The sequence below is a fragment of the Podarcis tiliguerta genome (assembly GCF_965153285.1).
Source record: "Podarcis tiliguerta genome assembly, chromosome: 1".
Lineage (NCBI taxonomy): Eukaryota > Metazoa > Chordata > Lepidosauria > Squamata > Lacertidae > Podarcis > Podarcis tiliguerta.
Window position 1 is genome coordinate 64,893,414 of NC_139534.1, and position 22,086 is coordinate 64,915,499.

Consider the following 22,086-nt stretch of genomic DNA (forward strand, 5'->3'; position numbering starts at 1 on the left):
TACGTACTCGGGATATATATTTACCTACTTATTTAGGTGAACACTACATACATCTAATGAACTTACATAGTTTATGTATTTGAAGGTGTCATGCAACATTGTGGTCTTCACTAGAATTTTACTATGTAATTTAGTCTTTGCATCATTTGCTATGCTCAGTCTTTAGTTGTTGCTGTTAAGAGACTGCAAAATTTTACTGCCTCCATGTGGAGATGGTCTAAAAGCACTTACTCATGTTAGTGGCTAGGTTGTTGGTATGCAGTATATATCTATTGTCCTGAACATTGAATTAAATGAAGTAATGTACTCTAGACTTTAGCTGGATGTCTAAAGTAAGTAACTATTAATTTAGGTCCATCACCAGGTTATATATGGCAGAATGCAATGCAATTAAATTGCATAGATTCTGATTATACTGAACTGTTCCTTAACAGCAGGAAATGCAAGTCAATGACCAAATAATATACTCCATCAAAGTATACAAAGGATACTTTGTCCATCTCAGAATCAGCTTTGATGTGTGATCCCAAAACTGTACCTTCAATGTCTTCGATCCTAAGTTGCTCTTCTATTCATAGGACTTTTTCTCTTAATGAAATTCAATCTGATCCTGCTGGCAGATAGTGGAAGGGAGACTATTTTCACCAATTCCTCCTTTCCCCTACACCCTCAGGGTCACCTCTCATGGTGCTTCAGATGGTCCTCCAACCCTGTAGAGAAGATTTTTGGAGGTCACAGGTGGAAAGGGGAATTAGTGAGCATCCTATTCCATTCACTCAGAGTTCCATTCACTCAGAGGTAGGATCTGAGCTGATACACATAAAATAGCTGAAAGAAATAAAGGATTGCTGGACAAAACAATAACGTACTTCTCAGCAAGGGAGCATATATAGGCTGCTCAGATGTGATCAAGCAACTGCATAAAACTTGAAAGTTGTCATTTGCCCATTCCCAAAGATGTGTTCCATTAATTTCACAGCAGGATATGTCTCATTTCTACACAAAAAAGCCTTATTTCAAATGGATTGTCAATTTGAAATTGTTTGTTCCTTCTGAAACATACTATATAAAATACTATTTTCACAGAATCTTAGAACTGTAGAGTTGAGAGTGATCACAAGGGTCATCTAGTTCAACTCTCTGCAGTATAGCAATCTTTTGTCCAACATGGGGCTCAAACCCATGACCCCAACTGAGTTATCTCAGCTTCCATCTCTCTCTCTCTTTCTTTTTTAAACTAAGGTTGGAGATGAGATTGTTCGAATAAATGGATACTCCATTTCTTCATGTACTCATGAAGAAGTGATTAATCTTATTCGCACAAAGAAAATTGTGTCTATAAAAGTGAGACGTGAGTAGAACATTGTTTTGATATTTTGCTAAAATTCCCATACTTTAGTGCTATTGTGGCAACTGACAGTAAACTTTATTTCATTGCAGACGTTGGCATGATACCTGTGAAAAGGTAATTGTCTTTTGGCTAAATGCATATTTTACATACAATATGGAATATATCTAATAATTTACAGTGGTACCTCGAGTTACAAACGCCTCAGGTTACAAACGTTTCAGGTTACAAACTCCGCTAATCTGGAAGAGTTACCTTGAGTTGAGAACTTTGCCCCAGGATGAGAATAGAAATTGTGGGCCGGTGGCACAGCAGCAGCAAAAGGCTCCATTAGTGAAAGCACGCCTCTAGTTAAGAACAGTTTCAGGTTAAGAACAGACCTCCGGAACGAATTAAGTTGGTAACTAGAGGTACCACTGTACACTGCTTCTGTCAATTTCCTCTGCTTAGTAGCATCACATTTTGAAAACTGAAAACTACACAGTTTTATGTTGTTGCCTTCCATCTTTCTCAGGATACAATGTAGTACACCTCCAGTGGGGGAGTCAAACAGCTGTGTTAGCAGCACTTAAGTGACCTCCCTAGGGCACAAGCCTGGGCAGTGTATATGGAGGTCTTGGGCTGCCAAGGTAACAAGGCCTCTGGGCCTCACTGACGTGGTCCAAAGGAAAGCAGAGCAATACATTTGGCACTAGCTTGGCTGCATGAATTGTCAGAAGGAGGTGTACAAGTTGCCATCCAACCATATTGGGGACTCCACTCTGGACTTGTATAGGGTTTACTGCTTAGCCTTTTCTTCTCCCTCTACAACACATACAAAAACTACCTTCTTGACTGTTGGACCCACTATTGGTCTTATCTGCTCAATCTCCCAAAGCCTGTCTTTGCATGCAGTGCAAGTCCCTAACTCACTGTGGGTTTGAGACCCTTTGGCTACCTTCACCTGGTTTATCTGTCAGTCAAAGCTGTTTCCTGGGGTGTGGCTGCTGTCACATGCTGACAGCTTCTAGGAGCCACAGGTGAGAGCTGAGTGCAGGGTGGGGACCAAAGGTGAGCAAACTACCCCAGAAGTAGCATGCTGTGTCCTGCACAGAGGAACAACAGTTTTATTTCAATGGGATTTAGCACATACAAGTCTATGTTGAATTGGAGCCATTCACTTTACCTGAGGTTTTTCCTTTTAAAAAGCCATTATGCTCCTAAAGTGCTTTTATTAAAATTATTTGTGACCAAAGTTCAACCAACACAATCTTACTTGACCTGTAAATTAACAGCTACCATTTGACTCTGTATATTGAGGATCATATGGCTTACAGCCAAAAAAATTAGCTCTCCAAAGCCTTTTAAAATCACCAACAGCCAGCTGACAGAAAACTGTTTAAACATCCCGACTGGTCCACAGCAAGGAGAATTTAGGTTGCAACCCAACATCAAGAGGTGTGGTATGAAAGCATCCACAGTGCATTACTTATTTCAGCATCTTTTCTTTGTTCCTATCTAACTACTTATATATTTTCTAGTTCTACTGATGAGCCTCTCAAGTGGCAGTTTGTAGACCAATTTGTATCAGATCCTGGGGTAAGCATTAAGAAAATAACTTTTGCTGCAAATTTTAAACTCTGTGCTCATAATAAAATTTTGCATTGGACCTATTTTTATAATATAGTGTTTTGGGCACTGTACAAAATTGTTTGGTTTACACTGAGCACATTTGGAATGGGATGACTGTGTGAATTATATATTTCCAAAACACTTTTGGATATAGGCACATGGAGAATTGAGTTCATTATATGATAATGCTGAGTATGTGTAAACCTATCAACAATAACTTATGTATTTCCTTCAGTATCCCCCGATGCTTTGCAAAACTTTATCTAGACTTTGCTGGTGGGCAAAAAATCAGCATGCCTTTTTAGCTAATGGACTTCAGTGTCAGAAACTCTGTTGCCCTAATTTTTGCATTTTAGGAAGGTAAAAGCAGTGTTGCAGGTCTTGCATCATCTGGAGGAAAAAACAACAAAGAAAAGAAAGTTTTCATTAGCTTGATTGGTACAAAGGGCATGGGATGCAGGTGAGCTGCCATTTATTTCTCGTCACTCATTTCATCTGGAAAATATAATGGATGTGATCTAGCCAAAATTAAGAAGGGTTTAACTGTGACTGGATCTTAAGTTAAATATATTTATGCAAATGATAGTGTTCAGAACCAGATATAAGCTGCTGCACACATCACTTGTCCATTATTGGTCAAAGCTGCAACTCTTTTCGTCTTTGGGTAATGTGTACTAACGGTAGTCGTCTCTTTACTGAATTACTGTGCAAAGAATTGTTCATTACCAATAATTAATGAGGTCGCAAAATCAATTGATTCTATCCTCTTCTCATATGGACTAAGGTATGACTCGATTTCTTTTATACAGTACTTCTTTGGTATGCTGAGAAAAGTTGTGCCATGTCTAATTGTGCAACAGTGTTGACTGTGATAGAATATTAGTGTTAGTGGGTTGTTGCAGATCCTATGGCACCAACAGAGCTTAAATGAGGTACATTTGCTGTACATCTGATCCAATGTATTCTCATCAATCTGAAAGTAACCAAGTTATTTACAGTACTTGGTTATTTGACCATGATTGTTTACTTGCATTCTTCCATTTCGTAATGTCATTTTGTTTTCATTGTTTATTCCAGCATTTCCAGTGGTCCCACACAAAAACCAGGCATTTTCATAAGTAATGTTAAACCGCATTCTCTGTCTGCAGAAGTAGGGTTAGAGGTAAGTGTAATGTTGATGAAACCATCTGGTTCCATGATAGCTCCATGCTGTCCCCTCTGCCGACAGAAGGCATCTGTTAGAGGGAAGAAAGGGGAGGGAATAAATTTTGAGAGTTCTCTATTGTCCTCACATCTTCAATCTACTCCAGAGTATGCTTCAGTCCTCCAGAGCAGAATTTGGGTCAAACAGAGGCCTGCAACAAAACGAGAACAACCAAGAATTGCCATCTTCCCTGTACTATCGATGGATGCCTCCCATCAACAGAGGGGACATCACTGGTTATTGTCCGTGACAATATGTTGAAATGGCCATGTTAAAGGAAACAAAATCAGTGGTGTCTTCCAGACACCAATGCAAAGTGAATAAATTCAATAAGATTGAAAGGTTAAAAATATCCCAATGTTTACCTTAATCTTCAAACTAGTTTTCTGAAGTGGTCTCACTTTTCTGAAACTGGTTTGAGAACTGAAGTCTGTGTGAGAACTCTGCTGAAGTTTCAAGTATTTTGTTGTTTCCTTGCTTTCAGGTTGGTGATCAGATTGTTGAAGTAAATGGAATGGACTTTTCTAACGTGGATCACAAAGAGGTAATGAAAAAGGCCAAATGGACATCTTACACCAACTTTTAAATCTATCTGTTTCACAACTCTCAGATTTTTAGGATTCAGCCAACAAATATTGGAGTATAGTTTAAAATGTTTGAATCCAGACACTGCTGTCACTACAAAGTCATCTGCATTGTTTTAACTGTCCTGCTCTTAGAATGAGATTCAGTCAGCATCATTACCAGGTGGAGAGGGTGCCACTGTAGCTGTGCTGTGTACACCTTTGCAGCTGGACAAAGACATGCATGTAAATATGTGATCCTTTCCTCTCCCCCACCCCCCACCATTTTTTCAGGCTGTGAAGGTGTTGAAAAGCAGTCAAACCCTGACTATCACGGTTGTAACAGGAGCCGTAAGTATGAATGTCATCGTAATCAGCAAAGACCCTGTGAAAATCTAGAAAACCACTGTATTCACACTGGTTCTCAAAGTACATATGCTAGCCAGAAACTGGGGATGGGAGACATATACTCAATTCCAGTATAATCTAGATTCAAATTGATTGTTTGGGGCTTAAGTAGTTTAAGTAATTTATGAACATCTGAATGTCATCTTTTGGAGACATCAGCAGTTCACTGATCAGTTCCTCTGAACTGGTTGTATTTTGTTGTGCATATTATTTTGTTCATTTTGTGGCATGTGAAAATATTTTAGAACCTCAAATAAGCCTTGAAGGTTCAAGGGAGAGTTAGAAATCCTTCCAGGGGGCAACATATTTACCTCATAGTTCTCATTTACTCCTGCACATGGAACCACAGGGAAAGCAGCCATGAAAAATTGTCTTCTATAGCTAGCCAAATAAGACATTGCCTGTTTGTTACAATGATCATGTATGAATGCACCACAGCCCACAAGGGTACACAGCTCTGCAAGTAACTTAATCAATCTCACTAACATTAATTGTGTTTCAAGGTAGTATAGCTCTCCCATCAAGCATGACACTGTGCTTAGACTGATTTTCAGCTACAATTTTTGACCCATTCTTTCAAATGAATAAAGGGGAAAAATAAGATAGCAGTGTGACTAACCTAGTTCCTAAAATACCTTCCCATTCCCCTCACAACACAGTCAGAATGCTTGTATAACCAGCTAGGCATAACACCTCTTGATGCTGTAGACACACCATTCAGTGTGAAAATATGCAGTTACAAGAAGATAGAAATGAGGTTACCACTTCTGAAATACTGTATACACATTGAAGGTAATGACAGTGTCAAGCACAATGCTAAAGTGAAAAAGCATGGCATTTCATGTATCTAAAATAGACTTATAATCAGACATATATAAATCTGAGTTTCACACTGATAATCTGGATTTCATATTTCTCGTAATGAAACCCCCTCCAAAAAAAAGAACTCAGAAAATTGAAAATTTTGCAACATAAACCTATTCACTTAAAATAGGTTTTACATTCCTACTGATGGCTAGATAGATAGATGATAGATGACAGAGATAGATGAGAGAGAGATCAAGATCTTATTTATAAGATTTACAAATCTAATTCATAAAATTTATTACCAATCAATAACTACAATAGCTCTTTTTTATACATCTGCTAGATAAAAGCAACAATTTTCATTGCCTAGGGGAAAAGGTATTGTCAATGTGTATTACCTGGCAGATCTTAAAAGGGAGAATTCTATACAAATTTGCTAACAAAACTTAATTAACAGGGATTTGAAATAATATTTAGGGGAAGGAGCTGTTTATGACTGAAGATGAGAAGCAGAGGGAAGAGACTAGCCGTGAGTTGGAGCGGCAAGAACTGATGCGCCAGAAGAGGCTTGCACTGGAGACCAATAAGATCCTGAAAGAACAGCAAGAAAAGGAGAAATTGTAAGATATTGGGGATGCATTTGGTTTGCTAAATGAACTGTGGCGTAAATGTGCTAGTGCTGAGGCTTATCATGTGTAGGAAGCTTCTTAACTAACTTTGCCTTCTTCTGGAGGCCTCAGGGCACTGCCGTGACTATCATTCTCAATTGAGATTGTTGTGGTTTCTGGGTAGTACATTAGATTTCTTGGCAGCTGGTAGATAGGAAATGTTGAACATTTGATGTTGAACAGTGTGGTGTTAAAGGCAAAAAAAGCATAACATAGCCTTTTGGGGGGATGGAACCCAACAACTTCAATTACCGGTATGTGTCCTGATTTACAAAGCAATACACAGGGCCAGCCAACCCATGAGGCAAGGTGAGGCTGCCGTCTCAGGTGGCAGGATCCACAGGGACAGCAGATCCAGTTTCCAAGGAAGGCATCGCCTGCTGCTGCCACCATGATGGCAACAACAGGTGCGGTGTACACCTTGGATGAAGGATCTGCCACCTCCTCAGCAGCCACTACCCCTCTTGGCAAATAGGAGGCGCTGGAGGTGTCCTCCCACCCTTGTTCCTTATTCCTCCCTCCCCACCTTGTTTCCGATGTATCTTCGACAACTTCCACATGAATTTTTCATGTGAAATTCAACATTTTGATGAATAAAGCCCAGACTGCAGTCTTGATCGGTCATACTACAAGCAACCCAAACTACTTTTGCAAGACAGGGTATGAGCCTAACAAAAGGGTGGCAACATTGTTGAGAGATGACAGAGGGGGAAATCAGGAAATCTCGCATTTCCCATGTACTCATCTCATATTTGAGTACGTGCTTGGAGCTTCCCATGCTTATTAAATATTTGTGGTGGAAAGCTTGTCTTTAAAAAAGCAGTGTCAAAGGGTACCAAAGAAGGCTGCTGAATTTGTGACTCATCGGACTGCACACAGTCTGGTCTATGCATGTTAGTTCTCCTGCTCTTGCAGTTTCAGGCAGGAAACCAAAGCAAGAAGCTTAGTAAAATGCTGGTGGGCCACCAGTTATGTCTGATGGGCTAGATAGGTCTAGTTCAGGCATAGGCAAACTCAGCCCTCCAGATGTTTTGGGACTACAACTTCCATCATCCCTAGCTAACAGGACCAGTGGTCAGGGATGATGGGAATTGTAGTCCCAAAACATCTGGAGGGCTGAGTTTGCCTGTGACTGGTTTAGCTGGTCAAAAGCATTTTCTTATCAAAGTTATTTTTCCATATACTGTAGTTAGGTTAAAAACTCCAAATTGTTCCCCCTTTTTTTGTAGGCGAAAAATGGAGATTGCACAAAAAGCTGCAGAGGAGGAGGAAAGATACCGTAAAGAAATCGAACAGTTAAGTTATCTCTTAGTTCATTTCTCTCCCGCACGCACACACCTGCATTTGGTTATTTTCCCTCTGTGATTCCGTTTTTAAAGGATTTTATGGTTTGGGGAAAGAGTGAAGCAGGATAGATGCATTGTCATTCCACTCCCCTGTCAAAGCCCCCTACCCTGCACCACTTCAAACTACAGAAGGATAAATCACGTGTCCTCCCCGGTATAAAAGCTCCCTGCACACAGAAAACCAGTATGTGAGGGAGAGGTCTTCCCTAGAATGCCTCCCCTTGACACTGGCAAGGGCTGTATTGCCATGCGCTCCTTCTGCCTGCAATCCAACGTGGTACAGCACAAGAAAGCCAGTACCAGGTGCTATTTCTGAATTTGCAGCTTGACTCTCAGTTCTAAATTTATTGCAGCCTCAAATTATTGAGGCATCCATATGTCCATAACTGTTTGTTTGTTTGAAAGCCTAGCCTTCCCACACCTAAGGCTCAAAGTAATTAGCAATGGCATTACGAAAGAAATATGAAAGTCCAATAAAATAGCGGAAATCCAAAATAAATCCCATTTGCCAATGGAACCTCAAAATCAGTCTGAGGGAAACAGGTATATACTGTTATAGTGATAAAACGCATTGCGCTTGCTACATGTTCACTTTACACATTGCTTTCCATGAAGCATGCACAGCAGTCATGATATTCTGCCGCTTGACTACAGATCCTTCCAACTGATCTACACTGTTGCCCTTCTGTGTGGCAAATGCCTGCATCAGCTCGCCTGAAAACAGGATCCTGCATGAAATCCTAACTAATCTCAGGGAGCTGTGAAGAAAACTAGCTGAATAATGGGCTCTATTAGAATGCATTTCCGTATGCTGGCATTGCAAGTTAGGGTACCATGGGAACGATCATGTCCCAAATGTTGAGGTTCAGCAGTGGGGAGGTGGAGGTGGTGGGGTGGCTGGTACAATGCAGATACCCCAGCAGGATTGCTGGGGTCTTCCTGTTGCCTCTCTTCTCCCCCTCCCAGTATGCAACATCGACTCCCTGTTGGGAAGATAGTGTAGAGGCTTAGTACCACCTGACTAGCCAATTCCATTCAGATCACTGGATCATGGATTTAATCCATGTTTAACTTAACTGCCAGCTTTAATGTTCACTTGTTTACGTATCAGTGTATATAGAGGGCAGGGCTCCATGGTAATTAACCTGCCACATGGTGTTTACAGTCTGAAATTTAGCACAGAGGAAAACAACAGAGGAGGTGGAAGATAGTAGAGATACGGTAAACTGGGAAGGAATATGCAGCTGTTTCAGCTGCATGTGACTTGGGTCTTAGAGACTAAGTTGCAGTAGGGCATGGGAACTAGGGGTGGTGCCAAAAGATTAACTGGAAGCTTTACTGGAAGCAAATGTGCTGGTGCAGTTTACTCACATTGCTCATTCTAAGCTGAGATATTTAAGTATAAGCCAGACTATTGGAAATATTTGGATCCTGTTTTAACTCCAGTTCCTAAAGTAAACAAACAAACAAACAAAAACATAGAGCATGAGGCTGTATGGCTCTTTCTTGTGCATTTTACCCATAAATTATGAGCAGGTTGTGATGTTAACCATGTCAAAATCATGATGTAACTCATGGTCAGGTTTGCTAAAGTTATGTAATTATTGCCTTACCTACACCATTTTGTAGTGTTAAGAGTGTATTAGTTTGCACCGTGTGATTCTTCTCCTCCTGTTGCTTTTGCATTTTAAGAGATCTGAAAAACTGGTTTTTGTGTGTGCATGTTAACACTTGTGCAGCAGTTGGGGCTTTGTTTTTAAGTGGTTCCAGGGCTTGGACTCATGTCACTGGAGTTGGTCCAGGAGAGCCTAAAATGTACAGCAGGAATGGGGAATCGGTGATCCTCCAGAAGTTTTGTGAATTACATTTCATTTCATCCTTTACCTTTGGCCATGCTGGCAGATACTGATGGGAACTAAAGCCCAACAACATATACAGGGCCACAGGTCTCTCATATCTGGTATACAATGTAAAAATATGAGGTAACTGGGTTCCAGAAGCTGGTCCAAAAGTAAAAGGCTAGGGTGATTATTTTTTGTTCAGTAGAAACACTAGATCTAGCCAAAGTTAGAATTTTTTTAGCTCCATTTATTTCAATGGGGGAAAAACTAATCTCTTCATCTGAAATAAATAGGAGTACTTAACTTTGGCTGACTCACACTTCATTTTAATATGCAGTTGAAAGATCTGGATATTTTTAAAGTGTAAGTGATGAAAGATAAAATAAGCAAACTCAAGTGTTCCCATGTTAAACTAAGCCAAACTATGGCTTAGTGTGAGCAAGCAAGCATGCTGGTACCCAGAGCAAAAATCATGGTTGCTTCACTCCTCCAGTGGTCCTACTGTGCACTGCTTGTAAGTAAGCCATGGTTTGGGCTACTATTGCATGGAAACCTAGGCTCATGGTTTGTCTTGCTTCAAACAAACCATGAACTGAAAGTGGGTTTTTTTTGCTTACCACTGGAGGTTTGTTTAGAGGAGACGAAACACTAAGCTGGTTTCACACATAATGATAAATAAAACTATGGTTTCACTTCAGGTAGTGTAGTAGGACTAAGTGAAGAAGGGAAGTGGCCATGTTTTTTGCCATGTGTGCCACACTCTTGCTCAGCTATGCTTAGTCGTACATGTGAACTGGACCAGTCAGCCTCCATTTAAAAAAAGAAATCCAACTGAATACTTTATACTCCTTTTCAGGATAAAGGCAGAAGAGGAGAAATTTAAAAAGCAATGGGAAGAAGACTGGGGTCATAAAGAGCAATCAAAGCCTCCCAAAACTGTAGTTGCAGAAGTACATAGGCCTCCTCATCATAAACATCGAAGTAAGTAAAAAAATATTCATCCAAGACAGTGTTAGAACATCATTAACTACAACTTACAACTCTGTATTTCTCACAAAACATCTGCTTGGTGAGAAGCTAATGCCTTTGGGCTGTGGAAATGAGTGCCTGGTGTAGTCATTGATTCTTTTCCTCTTTCTATTAACTTGATTAAGTGTTACAGATTCAGGGGAGCTTTTAATAAGAAGGAAGATAAAAATGAACTGAGGAAGAAAAAGTAGAACTCAGTTCCACACAACACAACACATCAAAACAAGGATTAGTTCCAAGAGATCAGTACAGTTGTACCTTGGTTTTCGAACAGCTTAGTTCTTGGACGTTTTGGCTCCCAAACACCGCAAACCCAGAAGTGATTGTTCAAGTTTGCAAACTATTTTGGAAGCCGAACGTCTACTAGGGCTTCCGCAGCTTCTGATTGGCTGCAAGAAGCTCCTGCAACCAATCAGAAGCCGCGCTTTGATTTCTGGAACGGAAATACAGAACGGACTTCAGGAACGGATTCTGTTCGACTTCCAAGGTATAACTGTACCGGTTGCCTGACTGTTTGGACAGTCAGAATCATTATAGAATCATTTTCACTGCTGTTTGTGACTTCTGGCTGTAATGGATGGATGGGTGGCATTTCAATTCTAGAATAGCATTGCAGAATCCTTTCTGCCCAATCCTCCAGAGTCCAGAAGTAGAGGGTTCGTTTGCAGAACAGCACTATAATGCCCAGTCCCTTTTGAATAGTATATGTGTTTAAAAATAAGTGTTCTTGCTTGAACCATAGAGTTCATCTGATTGTCAAATATATAGCCGGTGAATCAATCAGCTTGCTCCATTATATGAATCCCCCACAGCTCTCCTCCTATATTACACCAGTGTAGCTGTCTCTATTCAGCTCTATTTACATATATGTGTTCCAAAATAGCACTTGTAAAGAGACCACTGTTCTCTCACAATTTCATTATACTGATTACAGTTTCCAATACTAGCATAGTATCTCTAAGGCTAGGGATGGAGAGAACAAGGAAGTGACTTGCACTGAATTTAATCCTCCGCTGCCTTGATGAATTAAAACATGAAATGGGATGATACAGAGATGTGAGTTGTCAGTAAGTCCCTTCTCTTCTTTAGCTATTGAAAGCTTCTTCAGCTTCCTCAAAAATTAAATCAGAAGGAAACATGCCTAACTTCTTCAGGGACTCTCCCTTTGTGTCAATTCTTTCCGATCCATTGGCGGTGTGGAACACCCAAAGTATTATCATTTCTTTTCCCCCTCTGTTTCTTTCTTCCTCTGTTTCTCTAGTAGATGTAGATGAAACTGCACTTGACCATTCTGCGGCAGGTGATATGGCTGGAATGAAGTCGAAAGAGAGTCAACAGGTTTGCTGTAACACCTTGGCTTCCTATCTTGACTTTAATGCTTCCTGCACTCCTCTTCCTCCTGACAGTCAGTCTTAATGATGGACTGGCCTACACTTGTCTTCCTTATTCCACAATTATCTTCTTAGGGACACTACTTATATTAACTTGCTATGCTAGACACGTATATATAAATATGGAGCAAGTAAGGAATGTCGTGCATGATCTTTGAGCAATACAGGAAATAATACTGGATTCGCCCAGCAAGGGATTTTTATGGGTCCTGTTTTCTAACACTGGAAACTAGAACAGTGTTCTGGGGATGGCTCAACTCATACTGTGAGAACCAGGAGTAAGCTAAGAAACTAGCCTGTTACTTTTTTGCTAAATGTTCATCAGGATGTAAAGCCTATAGAATCAGCAAAACAGAATTCGTAAAAATGAAATAGTTTGTTAAATTAATTCTGGTTCTGTAAATTTGTCTGATAGTTTTTGAATATTACAAGCTTTTCTGGGCAAAGAAGAAAAATAAAAGGGAAACTGCATTCTTAACTAACATCATTGGCTGTTGGTTAACTGGATGTCTAAAGGAAAGGGGAACAGATGCCGCTGTGATCGTGTGTGCGTGCGTACAATATTTAAATACAACAAAAATTAGTGTAGCTGGTGTTGAGCTGATCTAGAACCGATGAAAGTAAAACTGGCTAGCTGCTAAAATTCATTACATAAATTGCAGTTAATTGCTAGGGAAATCTGCAATATATATAGTGACTATATGAACAGAATTGTGTTGTTTCAGTAGGCATATAACTATTTCAATTTGCATACTTTGCATTAAATAAAGTAATTTGATTATTGCACACTATTTTTATTGAAAAAATGTAGCTTAATTATTCCTATTTACAGAAAATTGCATGTCGTGAAACAACCATCAAATCATTGTGGGCTTTTATTTATACTTGAGTTCAGAGCTTTGGTTTATATTGAACTAAATTCTACTCAGAGTACATCAACTGAAATTAATGGGCCCAAATTAGCTATAGCCATTAATTTTAATGTGTGAATAATGTTTAATAGAACTCTCAATGGGCACAAAGTTCTTGTGTGTTTGTGTTTCCTTGTTCACACAGCTCTAAACAATTGTGTTCTGTATTGATATGAGCTGTGAAATTTTGAAAGTGGAGTAGTGTCATGTGCACTTCTGAACCCTTGCATTGTGTTCACTAGATTGAGGCACTTGAGCCAAAATGATTGTATAAATAAGTAGAACGGTGGAAAATAATGGAGCACTATTATTTGTTATCAATAGCTAGTTCAAAGTTAAAATAAAAGTGTGGCTAAGATACTGCATTCTCTACAATGTATGATCCCATTGGAGTGCCTCTCCCCCCCCCCCCTTTTAAACAGCTGCCTACCTCTACCTTTTCGTACTGTATATCTGTAATATATTGCTCTCTGTCATATATTTCTCCTTTACCTGTTTATAGCTTTTGGGTGGTTTTATCGGTATGAAGGAAAATTTCCCACAATTCGCAAGGTACAAAGAATGTTGAGTGTGTATGTTGAGAAGGTTTGCTGTGGAAAGTGCATTCTAATCTATTCTGTATTTTCCCCAATAAATTGTACACTCATGTAAATTTATTGATGAGCATGAAATTAAGGGAAAGTTCACTTACGTCACAGTGACTTAGATGCAAAGAAAGATGCCTTGCATGAGTTCAGGATCTGTGCCACTCCCCAAACCTGCAGTTCCACTCCCTGCTATTTAAACATGGAGTATGCTGGAGTAATACCTTTAAGAACACATGGTAAAAGATGTAATCTTACCCTACCCTATATTACGAGTCTGTAAGTTTTATTTTCTCCCATGGGACATGCATCAGTAACTATGCACAGAATTGCAATCTATATGCATATGCTTGGAAAGCTCAGCAGCATATTCCAGAATTGGACTGATGTATGTTGGACTCTGGAGGAAGTGATTTAAAGCCTTGATGGAGCAGTCATCAAGACAATTGTGGATATATGGATGTTTTTAACTTAAGCAACTCCACTTTGCAAAATACGTTTCTGACAGCCGGTAAAGTCTTTGTCAGCCCATTTATCTTAAGAACATCATCCTTAACTATAAATGATCAATGATAGCCAGTTAGATGGTGCAGTCAGGTACTACTTACCTGCTACTGTTGAAAAGGGGTGAGGTTGAGGGGTACCTCATGCCCCTACTGATAGGCATTGCAAGCTGACTGAGTTAGCCTTATGCTGACTGCCCAGCCCAGCCCTATGCAGACCCTACTGATGCCATTGGTCCATGTCTGTTGCTGTCATAGCTTCTCCTTGTCTCTGCTGCCACCTGACACTGCCCCGGCAATATGGGTATGGGCTTCATTTCCCCTGGCTTGCTACTCAGCAGTAGCAGCCAAACACAGTCCCATTCCAGTGTGATCTGCAATGCTTGTTTCAAAAGCCTGCTTGAATGAACTGGCTAGATTCGACAGTTTTCCTTTAAGTTCATATCAGAAATAAAATTCATATTTAATATAACCAGAGCACCAGTGCAAATTATTTTTAGATGTCTGTGTTGTTAGTACTGCAGTCCTGTGCATGCCTACTCAGAAGTAAGTCCTATTGAGTTCAATAGACCTGACTTCCAGATAAGTGTGTGATATGACCTGACCTGCCTTGCACCTCCTAAACTAGCAGGCTGCCCTCAGCTACAGCAGAGACACTATCCCAATGTTGAAGTAAGATTCAGATCCACTGTCAACCAGCTTCAAGTGGCTGAAGCTGAATCATTTGTTTACAATTGCTAAAGATACAATACCTGATTTTTGTGGCTTTTCTTTAGGAAACACAAAACCCTGGATTATTAACATTAATCCAATAGCTGAAAGGCAGTTTTTGCTTGTACAATTCCAAAGAAACAGTTTGGTTCTCCACAGTTTTCTGCATTTCCCCCCTTTGCAGTTGTTTGCTGTGTTGTTTTGGCAATATGTTGTACAATGTTTTGAGTGTGAAGTACTGAAATATTTTCTTGCACAGTAGAATAATTACTGCTACTTCATATGCAACCTCCTATTATGTAAAGGCCATAATCTAAGCATGTACTTGCTTCATTTGTAGAGAGACCACAGTTTATGTAATATTTTAAAAGCGACATAGTCTTCAGTTAATCTGTATCAAAGGCATCTGCACACATTGTGAAAGCGTTGACATTTTGCCTCCAACTTTTCAATATCTCGCCCTTCCAACGAGGTTTAGTTAAAATTAAATTCATTATGTGGCTGCTGTTTCTTCATGCCCAGCCTCAGCAATCACTGTGAACGGTTGCATGTGTATATTCATAGAGACCATTTTTCTAGGACATCTGCTTTTGTATATATAATCTCAGATTATTGAAGTAGTACATTTTCAGCTCCTGCAATATATATATTTTCTAAATGTATGTAAATATAATAAAAACCACCTAGAAAGGCAAGGAAAGAAAGAAATCCAAAGGTGACAGTCTCGGTGAGCAGAAAAAGAGCAAAATGCAACTGGAGTTTGAGCTAAAGCTTCTCAAGGAAAAGGAAGAGAAGCTAGAAAGAGAAAAGCAGCTGAAAATCAACCGGCTTGTACAAGAGGTACGTTCTTTTAACATGTTCTGATGCCTTTAGTTTTACTGTTTATTGCTGGGGGGAGGAAATATGGGTGGTATTTGAGTATTTACATATGCAAGTAACTTCAGATATATGAAAAATGTAAAAATCACATCAACAGTGTAGTTCAAGAACTCAAGCTAGACAGCAAAAAGTGGTTATCACAATTTAAAAGCTTAGCTTTGGTCCTCTTTGATTGGCTAATGGCACTATGCCAGGCATAGGAAAACTCTGCCCTCCAGATGTAGTGAACAGACACAACTGGTCATGTGCTTATGCTTTCTAGGACTGCATGCCTGTAACTTTTAATACATGATGACTTTTGCACAGAGACTAGAGAGATTGGAAAAGGAGATGAATTACAATAATGTTTTTATCTGTGCACAACATTTTTAACAGTGAAATTCACTTTGCGCAATTGAATATGAATTATATATTTGTAACAATAGCTTTACACTTTCTTCTGCAACTGTGATATGACTCAGGTATCTGAGACTGAACGAGAAGATTTAACGGAATCAGAAAAAACTCAGCACTGGGTGGAAAGGCTTTGTCAAACACGTTTAGAACAAATCTCCTCTGTGGAGAATGATTCTCCTGAGGTAAAATCATGCTCTGATCCCCACCCACTGAGATATCTAAAATGCCTGTCTTTGTTTTCTTTTTTTGATCTACGAACTATTTTACAGATGTAGCTAGCAGTATTGTCTCTAGTAGTCTCACTCATTCAGTTTACATGGTGGGGAGAGTTTCAAATTCATTCAGCGAAATAGATGCCCTTTCTCTAAGGAAAGACATTTTAAGAAGGTAATGGCACTCAAGAGAAGCAGAATTAGAACAAAAGCCTAGCTTCCCAGCAGTAATTTCTACTGATACTTAGTTCTTTAAAACAGGGATAGGCAAACTCGGCCCTCCAGATGTTTTGGGACTACAATTCCCATCATCTCTGACCACTGCTCCTGTTAGCTAAGGATCATGGGAGTTGTAGGCCAAAAACATCGGGAGGGCTGAGTTTGCCTATACCTGCTTTAAAATCTAATACTTGCTATATGACACCTTATTACATACACTAAAAAACCCCACTAAAAACCTTAGTTTTGACTGCAAATCAATCCTATACATCTACTAACCAGTATTAAAATAACTTGTGTCAAATGTCATAATGGAGAACCTAGAGATCAGTGCTTCTTTTCTGGGGGAACGCAGGGGTACACATACCCCTAAACATTTTGTGAATCTAAGTTTGGCCTCATTGAGGGGCAATATTTCAATATGAGTAGGAAAATGAGAGTACAGTACCCCTAAACATGTTTTTTTTAAAGAAAAAAAGCACTGCTGGAGATACTTTCCCACAATTTTATCACAAATAAATGAACAGTATAAGTTTCTGCAATGTCTTCTATCCCTTCTAATTTATAAACATGTATGCAATCGTGTGAGTGTGGAGTCTTAAATAATGCTGCTTGCAATAGAAATATCTGTTGGGAAGCTAAGTTTTTTCTTTTAATTTTGCTTCCACGGATTGCTCTTACCTTCTTGAAATGTCTCCTTCAGCTGTAGGATTTGCTGTTGCAAATACTGGTTTCCTTTGACCTGAATTGCGACATATTGGTATGTGGACCAATCGGACAATTGGCATTGCGTGGAAATGAAATGTTCTTACCTTGTGCTCCGTTGCTTGCTCTTAGTGAGGATGTATTCAGGTAGTTTTAAGCAAGTGCCACGTTAAAACAGATTTTTTTTTGTTATTATATTAGACAACAGGTGTACGTCCCGCTGTTTCTCCTTCTGCTACATCTGTGCGGAGGTTTGCTGGTGGTTTGCAGCTCCACACCACTGACCTTGACGATATCAGCTTAGATGATGTTGGCAAGCCTCCAAAACGCCCAGCACCTCCGCCTCCATTGCCCCATGCAACTCCTGTATTCCCAGGGACTTACCCGCCTCCTCCACCAAGTGTCCCAGCTCCTAGGGGACCGCCCTCTCCTGCAGCATCATGGATTACATTGCCTTCTCCTTCCTGGGTGCATGCTGCACCTCCTCCCCTGTCACCCCCATCTTCTCCCCCATCCTCTCCTGCTCCAACTCTCCATCCTGTGCCCACTCACTTGGAAGAAAGGATGGGCAGCCACAGCTATCAGCCTAATGGGCCAGCAGACTCAATGAATGACTGGGAAATGAAAAGCTACAAGGGAAGGAGCTTTAGTCCAATTAGTTCTCAGACCAGTGAGCAGACCTATTTATCCAATCCAAAGGTATGACATAGTATGGAATATGTTTTGCATCTCTGGCAAACCCAACCACCTCCTGCTTCTGTTTGAGTTTGTCAACAGAAAATATACATATTCCACTGTGAGTTTTGCTCTGCATGATATTGTACTGCAGCATCCCCACTCCCCCACAAAAGAAAAGATAAGCCCATTTTGGAACATGGTCTTATCATGCTTGTCCTCTCCCTCCCCCGCCCCAGTGTGGTCTTTTGCACATTTCTGGAAATCTTATTGTGCTTCATGGAGACATTTGTACAGCTTATATTAGTCAACTGAGCGTGTGTTTTTCTACTACATATTTGTGTAAGAAAAAGGGGGGGCTGCTTGAGCAAATGTGCATAACAGCTGAGAATCAAACATGAATGTGCTTCTGAGTAGCACATTAATGATCAAGTACTAAATTTGCTAGGTTGGCAGGAGCTGGGACCAAGCAACGGGAGCTCACCCTGTCGCGGAGATTCAAACCACCAACCTTCTGATTGGCAAGCCCTAGGCTCAGTGATTAAGACCACAGCGCCACCCGTCAAAGTGCAAGTAGATAAATAGGGACCGCTCCAGCAGGAAGGTCAACGGCGTTTCCGTGTGCTGCTGTGGTTCGCCAGAAGTGGCTTAGTCATGCTGGCCGCATGATCCGGAAAGCTGTTTACAGACAAAACACCGGCTCCCTTGGCCAGTAAAGCGAGATGAGCGCCGCAACCCCAGAGTCGTCTACGACTGGACTTAACAGTCAGGGGTCCCTTTACCTTTACCCTTTTACTAAATTTGCTGTTGAGCTACTGATAGCTCACTATGCACTCTACTATCTGTTAACCACAATGGAGATCTCTAATGGTGCACCTTCTTTGCAGATTTCTACTAAAGACCATCCTTGGTCCTCCCAAACTGCATGTTCTTTCTGTCTGCTTGCGATGCTTTGTTGTTTCAAAAGGCTTTCTCTGGTTTCTGGTTTTCGTACATGAAGATTTTAATACCAGTTCTCCATCCAGGTGGAAATGCTAGTGTTCATGTTTTTAATAGTTTAGCTTGTTTCTGTTTCATAAGTTGATTTCAGTGCTTATAAATAAGATAAGAGTGCTTTAAATTATATTGTAGGGATTAGTATGTGTTCACAAATATTTGCATGCTTGTTTCAATGAAGGAAGGAATGTATTAGTCATTGACCACTTTAATATATGGCACAATCCTATAGTTGAACCACATTGAGTTCAGCAGGGTTTAATCTCAGGTAACTGTACAGTATTGCTGTTTTAATTAATACAAATGGGTTGAGGAAACCCATAAAGGGCTAAAAATATTTAAAATGAGACAGTTATCTAACAATTCTCATTATAATTTTTTTATCCTGTTTTAAAGTAAGACAGCTCTTTGAAAGGTCAAAATATCTGAAGGTTGTCGCACTTCAAAAGAAGTGCATATTTTGTCACCTACATGTTATTCTTCTTTCAGTCATAAGCCAATTTGTTTTTCAAATGATTATTGGTTGTGTGGTATGTCAAAACCATAAGTCATCATACCCCATATGAAACCTGTTGTCATTTAGGTTGCACAAAATACAAGTCACCTCAGCAAAATGTCGTCTGCATCAGGCGGCCCATTGGTGTGTCATATATATATATATATATATATATATATATATATATAGTAAATAAAGAAAATGTGATAGCCTTCCAACATAATACCATAAGACTTTCAGATCTCAGAAGAAACAAATTGTTTATTTATGAAATGCTTAGTTTTATGGTCCTAACTATCAGTGGAAAAGCAAGCATTCTAAATGAAATATCCAAATGGCCCTGAGTCTAGTATTGCTTGGTGCTTAAATTGTTGTTCAAACTATAAAGTTCCCCACCCATGCCCATCGCCACCCCACCTCTATAGTGCATTGGTTGGTATTGTGGGTGGTGTGGGTTACCTTCGTATGAGTTTCATGGGACTTGATAGAAGTTGATGAAGTGTCTGAATTACGTTTAGAATGCGTGAAACACACAGGTGTTTTCTGTAATATTCTTAAATTGCACCTCCATAGCAATTTTCTCCAAGCCCTCCTGCCCTGCGTCGCCCAGCTGTACCTATAGTCTCCAAACCTGTCATGCTGCATCCTGACCACAATATCATGGTCAGACCAGCAATCAAATCAGAAGCCCTGGTAAGATTAATCCTATATAATTTGCATGCTGCAAGTGTGTTGGGTATTGCATGCCAAGTGATCTGCTCACGATTGGTGGCCACCATTCCTTCTGTGTTCTAACTCAGAATGCAAACTGAACATGTCAGATATATTGTGACGTGTGACAGATCTTAAGCTCTTAACATGGATGGCATTCCTAGGGTTTCCTACAAGACCCTGGCCGCTGGAGGTCAAATAGATCAGCCACTCAGCTACTGCCCTGAATCTAGCCTTCCATTAATAGTCTTCACAATACAGTACCTACCTGCTGTCAATCCCTAGTGAGTTAAGAGACCATAGGACTCTTCTCCTGTACACTTAACTGAGTATATCCACACAGGATATGTGGGATGAGAGATACTGACCTTTATAATCCAGCCAGGCCAGAACACAGTTAAAACAGTAAACATATTTATCTGTAAAAAGCAATACCCAGAAGTAGTTGTATTTTTTTTACAGGATACTAAAATAAGTTCTAGTATCTTAACCTAACACAGCTGAGTCGTCTCCTTAAGTTTTCCTAACTATTTAACTATCCCTTCATTGCCTCTCATTTCCACATCTTATTCCCTCTCCTTCTGTGAGAGGGAGTCCAGATAGTCCAGATAGGCAGTGTCTATTTGAAGTGCAACTGATCCATGATACAACATATAGTTAACTGTGCCTTCAATGCAGAAGAAGTTTGTACGTGTACAAAAATAACCTTGCTGATGTATTTGTAGGATAACTAATTGCACACTTGGCAATTTGTTTCTATCTTTTTTTCAGCCTCAAGAGATGTTTAAAAGGATGGTGGTTTACAATTCATCATTTAAAAATAACAAAAAACAAGTAAAATAACATTTTCTTTGTTTGTGTGGCATTTTGGTGTTTCAGTTGTGCTTTGATACTAGCATTCTCCCTCTCTTTATTTCCCCCCCCCCTCTGTTGTCATTTGGAATAAGGACACAGTATAGCTTTCTAAAATAATAATGGATTAAGATTATTATCTTAGTCAAGCTTTATACTGTCTTGATGAATGCATCCAACTCCTGCTAACATATTAAGAAACTAGGGGTCATACATAATGTTTATCATGTAGTTTGTTCCCAAGTGAAAGCTGCTTCTATCACAAATCACCACTCTGGGGAGGACTATGCGTTAAGACCATGATGTGGCATCCAACCCTTTGTCCCCTTCTGTAGTTCTGATCAGAGCCCCTGCACCTGCAATTTGCGTTGGGAGAAAAAGCTCCAATTTAAACAAATGGGAGCTCCGTGCCCTGATGCAGATTGCAGGTGAAGAGAGGCCCAGTCCAGGTTGGGATTAGAGCTGCAGGATAAAGCTTAACGGCCCCCAAACCCTACACCAAAGTACCAGTCTGGACTGGGGATCCCTACAGTGGTAATTAGTGAAAGAAAAAAGTTTGCACTAAAGGCCAAGGTACATGAAAAACACCTTGTGTAGTTTAGTTCTAATTACAAGCACTAAAAATACTGATGATATTTTAAGACATCAGTGGGAGCTTTATTTGCCCTGATTTGGCAAAGGGTTAAAGCACCTCTTCCCCCACTCCACAGTCCTGACCTTGCTTTTCCCCACCCCACCCATGATGATTATTTGTTTTAGTTTATTAAAACAAACAAACTCACAGGGCCAAATGATGTGGTTTTAAAATATGAGAATAAAGTGGTTGCCTTCCTACTTGGAACCAGTATGCTAATGTTCTCTCCTTTCACCATGAAGCAGAAGTACAGTACTAGATCTGCAATTTAAATTTTAATGTAGCAATGCCCAGTGGTTGTGCACCTGTTAGTAGTACACAATGAAAACAGTTTGGTGACACTTTTCCCAGAAACACTAAATGCATTTCACAGTGTTTATTCTGGA

At 40.0% G+C, this 22,086-nt stretch overlaps 1 protein-coding gene across 1 annotated transcript in view; it reads left to right on the forward strand.

The window, feature by feature from the left end:
• Positions 1 to 323: 323 nt before the first annotated feature.
• USH1C (USH1 protein network component harmonin) overlaps positions 324 to 22,086 on the forward strand; it is a gene marked incomplete at its 5' end in the record, with an annotated part of 30,929 nt that continues 9,166 nt past the window's right edge. Inside the window, 19 exons of the mRNA XM_083454692.1 lie at positions 324 to 332; positions 1,243 to 1,351; positions 1,441 to 1,465; positions 2,869 to 2,926; positions 3,316 to 3,419; positions 4,037 to 4,121; positions 4,648 to 4,707; positions 5,021 to 5,077; positions 6,419 to 6,561; positions 7,839 to 7,904; positions 10,653 to 10,777; positions 12,087 to 12,230; positions 13,630 to 13,679; positions 15,613 to 15,765; positions 16,266 to 16,382; positions 17,538 to 18,035; positions 19,591 to 19,647; positions 20,077 to 20,196; positions 20,986 to 21,048. Coding sequence (XP_083310818.1) covers positions 324 to 332; positions 1,243 to 1,351; positions 1,441 to 1,465; positions 2,869 to 2,926; positions 3,316 to 3,419; positions 4,037 to 4,121; positions 4,648 to 4,707; positions 5,021 to 5,077; positions 6,419 to 6,561; positions 7,839 to 7,904; positions 10,653 to 10,777; positions 12,087 to 12,230; positions 13,630 to 13,679; positions 15,613 to 15,765; positions 16,266 to 16,382; positions 17,538 to 18,035; positions 19,591 to 19,647; positions 20,077 to 20,196; positions 20,986 to 21,048 — 2,043 coding nt within the window. The remainder of the gene's footprint in view (positions 333 to 1,242; positions 1,352 to 1,440; positions 1,466 to 2,868; positions 2,927 to 3,315; positions 3,420 to 4,036; positions 4,122 to 4,647; positions 4,708 to 5,020; positions 5,078 to 6,418; positions 6,562 to 7,838; positions 7,905 to 10,652; positions 10,778 to 12,086; positions 12,231 to 13,629; positions 13,680 to 15,612; positions 15,766 to 16,265; positions 16,383 to 17,537; positions 18,036 to 19,590; positions 19,648 to 20,076; positions 20,197 to 20,985; positions 21,049 to 22,086) is intronic.